Source organism: Mustela nigripes, chromosome 10 (genome assembly GCF_022355385.1).
Source record: "Mustela nigripes isolate SB6536 chromosome 10, MUSNIG.SB6536, whole genome shotgun sequence".
Taxonomy (NCBI): domain Eukaryota; kingdom Metazoa; phylum Chordata; class Mammalia; order Carnivora; family Mustelidae; genus Mustela; species Mustela nigripes.
Window position 1 is genome coordinate 34,376,326 of NC_081566.1, and position 10,040 is coordinate 34,386,365.

At 38.4% G+C, this 10,040-nt stretch overlaps 1 protein-coding gene across 1 annotated transcript in view; it reads right to left on the reverse strand.

The window, feature by feature from the left end:
* LOC132025986 (complement receptor type 1-like) overlaps positions 1–10,040 on the reverse strand; it is a 37,447-nt gene that overhangs the window by 26,752 nt on the left and 655 nt on the right. Inside the window, exons 2-5 of the mRNA XM_059413942.1 lie at positions 9,253–9,480; positions 6,908–7,087; positions 6,178–6,277; positions 1,189–1,274 (exon numbers count right to left, since the gene is read on the reverse strand). Of these exons, the coding sequence (XP_059269925.1) occupies positions 1,189–1,274; positions 6,178–6,277; positions 6,908–7,087; positions 9,253–9,480 (594 nt within the window). The remainder of the gene's footprint in view (positions 1–1,188; positions 1,275–6,177; positions 6,278–6,907; positions 7,088–9,252; positions 9,481–10,040) is intronic.

Sequence of the window (10,040 nt, forward strand, 5' to 3'; positions counted from 1 at the left end):
ATCTTCTTTTTATCAATACTATCTATCTATCTATTTATAATATCAATATAATGAACACATTTCTTAGAGGAAATTTATAAAATATGGACAAGCAAAGAGAAGAAAATGATGATGGACCAAAAAGAACTATTTTTAGCAACTTTATGTATATTGTTTCAGATGTGTTTGTGTGCATATGGTCCTGCAGCTATGAATATATTTTCTATAGTATCATTTTTAGTGCCTGTTAATATTTGAGCATGTAGATACATAAATATACTATCTGTTTCCACTTGGGTGAGGCAGCTCAATCTCTAATGCTCATGGTATACTTTTCTGCCTTTCTTCAAAACTTATCATACTTATTTCTTCTATTAACTGTATTCCAATCATACTGAACATTTAGATTCTTAACATTTTCCACTATCCTAAATATTGTTGCATTGAGTGCCTGTGGACCAAAATCATGGGGGAAATTCCATGATTATTTTCTTGGGATAAATTCTCAGATATAGAATTACTAGGTGAAAGGGCATTTACATTAAGGCTTTTGGACCTATTGCTCATAAGCCCTTCCAGAAGTTTGTGCCCACTTTCACTGTCCTCAGTTCTGTGTGTGATCCTGATTTCTTCCAGCTCGAATATTTTACCAATTTGCAATCCGTCAATCATCCGTCTGCTCAGAGCTTTGGAAGTTCACCTTATCACATCCCACTGAAAAGGTGCAGGGCCGACTAATCAAAAACAACTACAACCAGGACATGAACCTGAAGAATTTAAAGAAAGGGTGAAGTGCAAAATGACCAGAGACTTGGGGCAATCACTAAGATTTATGAGATCTTGTTTCATTTTTCAGAGTGAAAATAATACGGAAGGGAGTAAATCACTTCTTGGGCTTATAATGTGCTATGAAGAGGTGGCAGAGACAAATTTCATTTTCTTCACTGTCTTTTCAATTTAGTCACGAGGAAAATCTTTACCCTGGAGAACATTTTACTATCAAAGTAGGAAAGGAGGGCAATTTTACCCAAGTTCAGACCCACAGTTCCAGATAAATAACCTCCTAAAATAAACAAACAGCTGGAGGTCTATGCAGCCCAGGACTCCAGTTTTCGAATATCTGAGAGATGGACCAGATTTCCTCTTTGTAACATGGGCAGATTTGGGTGGAACAGAGGGAATTATGGGAAGAAGGCCCCGTCAACTCACCCTCACACACAGGTGCTTCCTTATCCCAAGTGACAGTACTGCCCGACAGGAGACAAGCCGAGGAAGGGGAGCCAATGAGTCGATACCTAGAAGCAAAGAATGGAAAAATTATACTCTACACTTATTTTCTACTTAAGTCACTATGAGAAAAGAATTGTGGATAGATGCTACAAATTACAGGCAGATTAAAACAGGAGATATCAAGGAAGAAACTTTATTTCCATCTGAAAATTGGCCATTTCTAAGGACAACAGGTTTAATTCTCACCGCTTTCATCCATGTTTCTTGCTAGTCCCTCATTACAGAATGCAGTAATGCCCTTCTTCATCAAGGGACATTTTGTACTTGTCTTTAGGGAATCTCAAGAGCTATTCTATCCATGTGCACATCCACCCAGGAAATGACAAGCTCCTTGATTAAGGGAAAATATCTTATTGAAATATTTATATTTTCTAGAACCTCACCTAGAGACTTTTAGCCATGTGGTACTTGAAAAATACCTGTTGAATGAAGGATAGGATGATGGTTTTGCTAAGATGACTCAAATGTAATAGATGGGAATACTTACCTATTGTGACATAAAATCATTCAGTGTAGGTCACCAAGATTGGAACATTTCATCACTTATTTTTTATTTAGTAGGTATCTATACTGTTATGGTAAGAAATGTCACAAAGGATATTCAGCTAAGGTATTCACACATTTCGTGTAGAGTAGGGTTAAACTTGATTAAGTAAAAGATAAGGGGTATAATGCAATGCCATATAATAGTGAGTAGTTACTGGAACAGCTAAGAACTTTGCTTCTTGATTATCAAAGACGTGATCAGGGCAGTAACCATTTGTAGTAGAGTCTCCTGCTATCTCTATTATCTACTTTCTTCTTTCTCATTAGCGATGGAGCCCTGTATTTTTAACTGGGCTTTTGGGCATCTTCATTAAAGGTTCCCTAGGGTTGTGTATAGCCATGTGACTAAGTTTTAGCTACAGGGATGCACCGAGAGGGTTGGGAGAAACTTCTGGAAAGTGTCTTTAAAGGAATGGCTGTTCCTTTCCTCCATTGTTTCTCTTGGCTGGCAAGACCTGGACCATGTGATGACACAGAGTCTCAAGTGGAAGAATCCGAGGTTTATGTGGATCACGGAGTCACCTATTAGCCCTGGGTTTGTACGTTACTGTTTTCTTGAAGGACTTCCCCTGATTCTTAAACTGAGAAGGAAGTAAACTACTATCTTGTTTAAGCCTTTTATTTTGTTTGTTCTGTCTTTTACAGCTTAATCCAATCCTAACCTATACACCAGGTCTTCCAAAAACAGTGATATAAAGGTGACAGGAACTGTGTGGTAGAGCAATGATAGTGAGTACTTTTGTAAATGGGTCGAGGCACTTATATTGAGTTTTACTTATTGTTACTCTGTTTTATGGAGTATGTTGTAAAATCTTTTCCAGTGTGCCAACAAATATTTCAAATGCACCAACAAAATCCTCAAAATTTCTTCAAAGAAACTATTTGAGAAGCCCTACTGTATTTCCTTCTGCCTTTCTCCTATTCTACATTTAACAATTGTCTTAAAAGCACAGGATCATGGGTGTCATGACTTTTGACTATAGATGTTGCTTTTAATGTGTTCACTATGACTAAGTTAGAGAATTGGAGTAAAAAATGTGAGGCAGGTTCCAGTCTATGTATGGCTGTAAAAAACAGGGAATATTTTTTAATGTATTATGAGACACTAATATGCTCCAGTAGCAATTGTTGTAATTTTTTCTGACTTGATTTCCCATCTCTCTGAAATTCTTTTACTCCAGCCTACTCCTTAGCTTCCCAGGACATTAGGAATTCAGGTGCCCTTGAAGCCAACCTCTGATCAAGAAAAGTCCTGAGATTCCTTTCCCTGTGAGCAAAATACACACTGTGCAGAAGCATGCTGACACAGACACTGGAGAGACCATTACATAAGGTCAGGGATGGGATATGTAAGAGCTGTGCTACCTCTATCCTTCCTATTTGTTCATGGACTTAGAATTAGTTTGGAGTAGAGGAAATCTATGGAGATATTCCATAGGCTGCAAATGATTAAACGTAGCTCACAGATACGATTTTGTCTCACATTCAGTTGTGTGTTGTACTTTGTATTTTACAGAGAATGTAAGCTTTCTCTCAAGGAGTCATTTATAAAAGTTGTAACCTATCACTCCTCAGAGTGTATCTGAATACATTTGCACATAGGAAAAATCAAAACAGCTATATGTTCTCATTATAATACAATAACACTAGCAATCAATAACTACAGAATAAATAAAAAATTCAAAGGTTGGGTGGGATCTTGGTCAAAGACAAAAGTAAAACAGCCATTGCAGATTACCTATAGGATAAGAATAACATGATCAGCGAGTCATGTGTTCCACTCTTCAAAGTGTTTGACATAGATTCATTTACTTAATTTTTAAAATGATGCTTTTAAGCAAATATTATGCCTAGCCCCCATTTTATAAAAGAGAAAACAGAGTTTAACAAATTTGTCCGAATTCACATGACAGTTACTAAGGTTAGAATTTAAATGCCAACTGGCCTCAACAACCTGTAGTGATAAACCTGACATTCATTATTCAGTGCCTTCCTTATAAATGCTGATGCAAATATTACTCTTTGAAAATTTCTGGGATGCTGATGTCAAAACTGCTTTAGAAAAATATTTAATACTTTTGTCATTTGACAAGAAAAAGTTCAGGAGTGCCTGGGTGGTTCAGTTGTTTAAACACCTGACTTTGGCTCAGGTCATGATTTCAGGCTCCTAGGATAGAGCCCCACATCCAGCTCTGTGCTAGGTGTGGAGTCTGCCTGTCCCTCTGTCCCCAACCCCCAAACTGTTTCTCTCTAATAAATAAATAAATAAGTAAAATCTTAAAAAAAATTTTTTTTAATTTCATATAAATGAACCCAACATTTTACTTTAGATGTTTTATAGACTATAAACATGAACATATAAAGGAAGCTGGTCTGAGGAACCTGTAAAATAAACCAGTAAGTACAAAAAAGAGAATAGAAATGATAAGTAAATCAAAGAGCAGTTTCTTTAAAGTGGCTGATTAAAACAAACAAAACTTGGCCAATCATAACTTCACAAAATAACAAATCTACAGATACACATGAATGAGAAAATAGTTATCATTATAGATACTGAGGAAACTTCATAAAAAAGTACACATTAGGGGAACCTGGGTGGCTCAGTGGGTTAAAGCCTCTGCCTTCGGCTTAGGTCATGAACCTGGGGTCCTGGGATCCAGCCCCGCATTGGGCTCTCTACTCAGCAGGGAGCCTGCTTCCTCCTCTCTCTCTGCCTACCTCTCTGCCTACTTGTGATCTCTATCTGTCAAATAAATAAATAAAATCTTTCTTAAAAAGTATATATTAAAAGTACTTTATAAAAATGTTATGTCCTCTATCCCAATTAAATTGAAAATATCTGTGAGATGTGTCATTTTTGTAGGAAAAATGTAATTTATCAGGATGTACTTCAAAATAGGTAGAACAGCTGATAAACCTTTATCTGTCTGAGTCTCTGTTTTCAATCTGTTTGGATACATACCTAGGATTGGAATTGCTGGGTCACATGGTAATTCCATGGTAACTTTGGAATCACCAAACTATTTCCCACAGCGGCTGCACCAGTCCATATGCCCACTAGCAATCCCACTACCAACCATTGGTTTCATTTTCTCTACATCCTCCCCATAGTTTTATTTTTCATCAAAAAAAACCCAAAACCAAAACACCCATTATTATTAGAGCCATCCTAATGAAGTGGGTTTGATGTGTGTTTCTTTAATGACTAATTATATTTAGTACCTGTTCGTCCTCTTATCCTCTCTGGAGGAATGTCTATTTCAATCCTTTGACCATTTTTTTTTTTTCAATTACACTGTAAGCATTTCTGTAGTTGAGCTGCAGGACTTCTTTATATAATCTGCTTATGAAACCCTTGTTAGGGAAATGATTTATAAATTTTCTCTGCCTTTCTGTGGGCCCTCTTTTCACTGTCTTGATAGTGTCATTGATGTTGACTGGGGCAACAGTCATTTGAAGGACTGATGAACTGAGAAATCAGAAGCCCTTCTTGGGGGCAGGAGAGCAATGATAAGGGTAGAATCGATGCTTTCCAGATATGGCATTAATGTCTGTGTCCAATTTAACCAGCTCTCCCTTCTAAAGGCAATTGAGCTCAACAGACATCTGGGTTATATGTGAGTTATCAGATAAAAACCCTGGAAGAATTCATAGCAAAATATTAACTATGATGAGTGGTAGAATGTTGGATGTTAAATTTTTTGATCTTTGAGTTATTCATGGCTTCCAGATATGTCTAATGCATATAATATATGTTTCCTTTTGTAATCCAATAAAATTCTATTTTTTTCTCTGAATTTTTGTGGCAAGAGTTTAGTACACATTCCTTAGTTGCTCCCTCTATGTTGAGGCACTGGTTTCTAGCAAGGTTCCCTGTGCCAGTGAAGAGTTAGGGCAAGAACTCCATGAATGTTCACACTCACTTGGCATATTAATACATTTCCCAGAGCTACTCCATTGAGACTGCCTCTCCAACCCCAACTTCAAGGTCCTCCAACTCAGCTATATATATACTTGCAGATCTTAGTTAAGAATGTTGCATGCAAAGTTCAGCTAGCAGTTCTCTTTTTACTCATGTAGCAGGCCAGTCCTTTTTATCCAGTGAGGATCTTACCAGGTTCCACATTACTACATTTAGCAGGACCCTGGTGCCCTCCCCTCATTAACATACAAATACAGTTGCTACTTCTTTTTTATTTCCTTTGGTCATATCCCAGTGTTCAAGCTACCATCTCTACCCAGAAGTTCTTACTGCTAACTTTCTGAAGTGCAGGTGACAGTTTAGTTTGCCTTGTCAGACTAGGTCAGAGATAGTATTGTTGTTCTGGAGCTTATATCCTAGGGATAGTGCTCTCAACTCACCCTTCATTACAAGAATAATGAACTGTTGATCCAAACTGGGTATCTGTATTTATATGCACTGTGCCATTAAAGGGTTCTGGTGGAGCTCCACATGATTTTCCTGCAGGAAAGAAGCAGAATTTGGGGCTAGGTGTAGATTTCAATTCGGTTTTTAAGATTCAGCCCGGGGTGTAGCATACTGAACAGTATATACACATGTGATTGCTCCATAGAATTGACCATTTGAGGAAATTCACCATACAAGCTCAGAATCAAGCAGCTACAGAGCACTGCTTTATAAAAGACTACTCTGGATCTTCCAATAAAAGTCACTGATGGATAAAGAATTGTTTTCTTATCCCATCAGCCTGGATTAAAGGCCTCGAAATTTGGGATTTCACCTCCATCTGGGTTAACCAAGCACCATTCACCATTCATTCATTTATGTGACCTACATAATTTTCTTTGGCATCCCTATTTCATTCATTTCTGGGTTTTAGCCATCAAAGATCAACACCAGTGAATGGAAATTTCCCCTGAGCTTCCTTTTGTGAGAGACATTCCTGTGACATGAACATGGAGTCAAGGCACAGACTCCAGGCCATAAGAAAGGCTGACTGACAAAGTCTACCCTCCATTTAAATGACTTGGGCAAACCTTGATATCTTGCCTACAAAATCTGAACAAATTAAATTAGATCCCACAGATGCTTTGACATACATGAATTAGCTCCCAGGATGGCATTACTCACTTCTACAGATACCTTCGGCACTCGACCAGACCAAGTGCTCTAAGCAGGTGATAGAAAACATAGCTTCAAAATACCCAGGGGAACATTCATAATTCAAAGATGTCCCAATTGGAAACTCGGACTCATCAGTCAGGACTGTAGGCTTGGCAAATGGAAACTCTTCTGGGGCTTTACAGTAATCTGGAGAGCAAAATCACAGGAAAACCACAGTGAGCAGAGTGATTTCCAGCCTACCTCCTCATTCTTTCCAGTGAAGCTGGTAGATGGGCTCAGAGAAGAAGACTTACAATAATGGCAAAAGGTTTTTCTTTCCCTTCAAGTTACCTTAGCATGGGGCTTTCCAACAGCAGCTACTCATCAGGAAATTTTTTACTACTAGGAAGACTGTTCACCTTTCTGGCCTTTCTGCTCTTGTCTCACCAAAGCAAGAATTTTAGCTAATGGTTTCATGTATCGGGCCCATTAGACTGCCTGTGTGTAGGGTTAACCGTTCATATGCTCATTTCTTGGTGTTAATATACTCATGTATATCAACACATATTTTACCTTCTCTCTCCATTTATTCCTCCCTACCTCATTCTCAGGGTGTCCAACAAAAGCAGCCTCTCTGGCTCTAAATAGCAGTCACTAGTTGTAGTGGGTTGAATGATGTTACCCCAGAAGGTACATCCATCCAGGACATCACTGTGGGAACTTACATGGAATGAGGGTCTTTTCAGCTATATTTAAAGTAACACTCTCAAAATGAAATTATGTTTTTGAAAGGTATTTAAAAATTGTTTGCTTCCTTGATATTTTCTATTTAAAATTGATTGATATTTATAATGCTACTGCTTTTGGCATAAATATTTATATATATTTCCTTTTCTTTCCATGGATTGCTTTTGTTTAATGTTTTTTAAGGAGCTTTCAATAGTGGGATGGGGAGAATAAAATTTCTAAGGAAAGAATGAAAAAAAAAAAAAAGATGAGATCATCCTGGATTACCAGAGTGAGCCCTAAACCCAGTAATGGATGGTGTCTATATGAGAAGGAGAGGGACATTTGAGACACAGAAACACAGGGGAGAAGGCCACATGAAGACAGAGACAGGGATTGGAATGATGTGTCTCTAAGCCAAGGAATGCCAGGAGCTACCAGAAGCTGAGAAAGGGAGTGCAGACCTGCTAACACCTTGATTTCAGACTTTAGTCCACAGATCTGTGAAAGAAGACATTTCTGTTGTCTTAAGCCATTTAGTTTGTGGTAATTTGTATGGAAGCCCTAGGCAACTACTCACCACTCTTCTCATTCTGATGCTAAGCCAGATATTTAAGAACAAGAACAAAACAGACCAAGCCATTGAGCAGCTTTGTCTAAGCTGCTGTGTTTTCTTAATGAGAGGGTAGATCTCTTGCTGCATATTTTGAATAGAGTCTGTTATATTCAACTATCTCCCTTTTGGAGGAGACCAGCTTCTCTCTTGTCCATTCAATAGGCATGGCTGGTGGCCTAAGCAATTTCATTTAAGGAAATCTTCTTGGATTCGGATATAACCATCCAGCTGGAAGGGGAGGGACACCAAAGAAGGGTTAAATTCCTTTTATCATGCATTGCCTTTTCTCATTGGCATGCTTTTCTCTCTCATGAGGTATTCCACATCTGGTGCCATATCCCCAGTGTACTCCCGCTTCCATCCTGGGAAGGCCTACAGTCAGGACTCAAGAACCAGGTAACCTCAAGTCTTTAGGAAGAAAAAGCTTCTTTCTCTTTCGTACTCTTCCTTGAGCTTATTTTCCTTGCTTCTAACTCTCACAATGTAAAAATTCAAGGACGAAATTTAAGTTGGGACTCAGAAGCCAGCTGACAAATGGGCCTACTTTGAGTCAGGATCTTAAGCTACCAAGGACATGTCTTTTTGGTTACTTAGCCTGTTCAGCATAGGACTAGCTAAAACCTTAGCTAAATACTCTCCATATTGCCAGTTTGATTCTTTGCATGCCCCTGCATCTGCGGGGAGTGTGTATCAGTTATCCTGGCATTGGTTAGTGTTCACAGCCAGTTATTCTCATGTCCTCTCCAAAGAATATGTATTTCTTCTTGATTTATACATGGTGCTTACTGCCTTCCCCTCACCCTTCTCTCCCTCCTCTTACCCCACTCTGTTCACCACTACACCAGCAAGAAGAATTATTCACATCTTACTATTCAAACACAGCTTGGAGTCCCCTGTTTTAGCTATGCGTGTAACTCTGACCCTTTCACTTATGACAATGTTGAACCCACAAGCAAACACTGTATCTTATGGAAGTGTCAAGGGTGTTGGCCAGATGTTCTGAATCCATTCAAGGTACATGGGTACTAACCTGCAGGACCAGCAAGTTCGCAGCAAGGGGCTGGGCCACTCCAGATCCCGTTCCCTTCAACGTCACTTGTGCAGCAGAGGGTGCTCTCCCCAACGAGGTTGAAGGTCATCCCTCTGGCTGGGTGGTGGTCACACATGTAAGTTATTTCCTTTCCATAGGGAACATCTCCCTGAGAAGGCCCATTGTGCTGCCCATTGAGTATAGAGGGGGGATTTGGACAAAAGATTTCTGGAAAAAACCCAAGTGCTATAAGTTACATCAAAATGTTTATATTTTAATCTGAGTTAATTCTACAATAATGGGATGCTGTGACTGTGTTGCCCATTAAATAATTAACTCTCAATGAGAGTAAGAACCAGAAGGTAAGTATATAAAGTCTCTGTTGAGATGCTTCTAAAAAATGACACTGAAATCAAAGCCCAGAAGGGACCTAATCATCCTGACCCTTGGCAGAGTGAAGACTTTTGAATGACTGAGAGCTTGTTCTTTTAAAATAGACAAAAATCTTCTTAACCCCACTGAAAATAAAATCATCCATTTAATAAGAAAATTATCTATTAATTCAACAGGACTTTTTTGAGAACCTACTCTGTATCAAGTACTATTTTAAGTACAAGGTAGAGAAAATCTCTTTTGACATCAAGGATATTCATACCATAGAAATATTTCAAAATATATTATATATTTACTATTTGTCAATCACTGATTTACTATCTTCCTGATGACTTGGGGCTATTATACTCAAAACCAAAACAGATGGTTATAGTAATGCCATCACAATGAGTGAA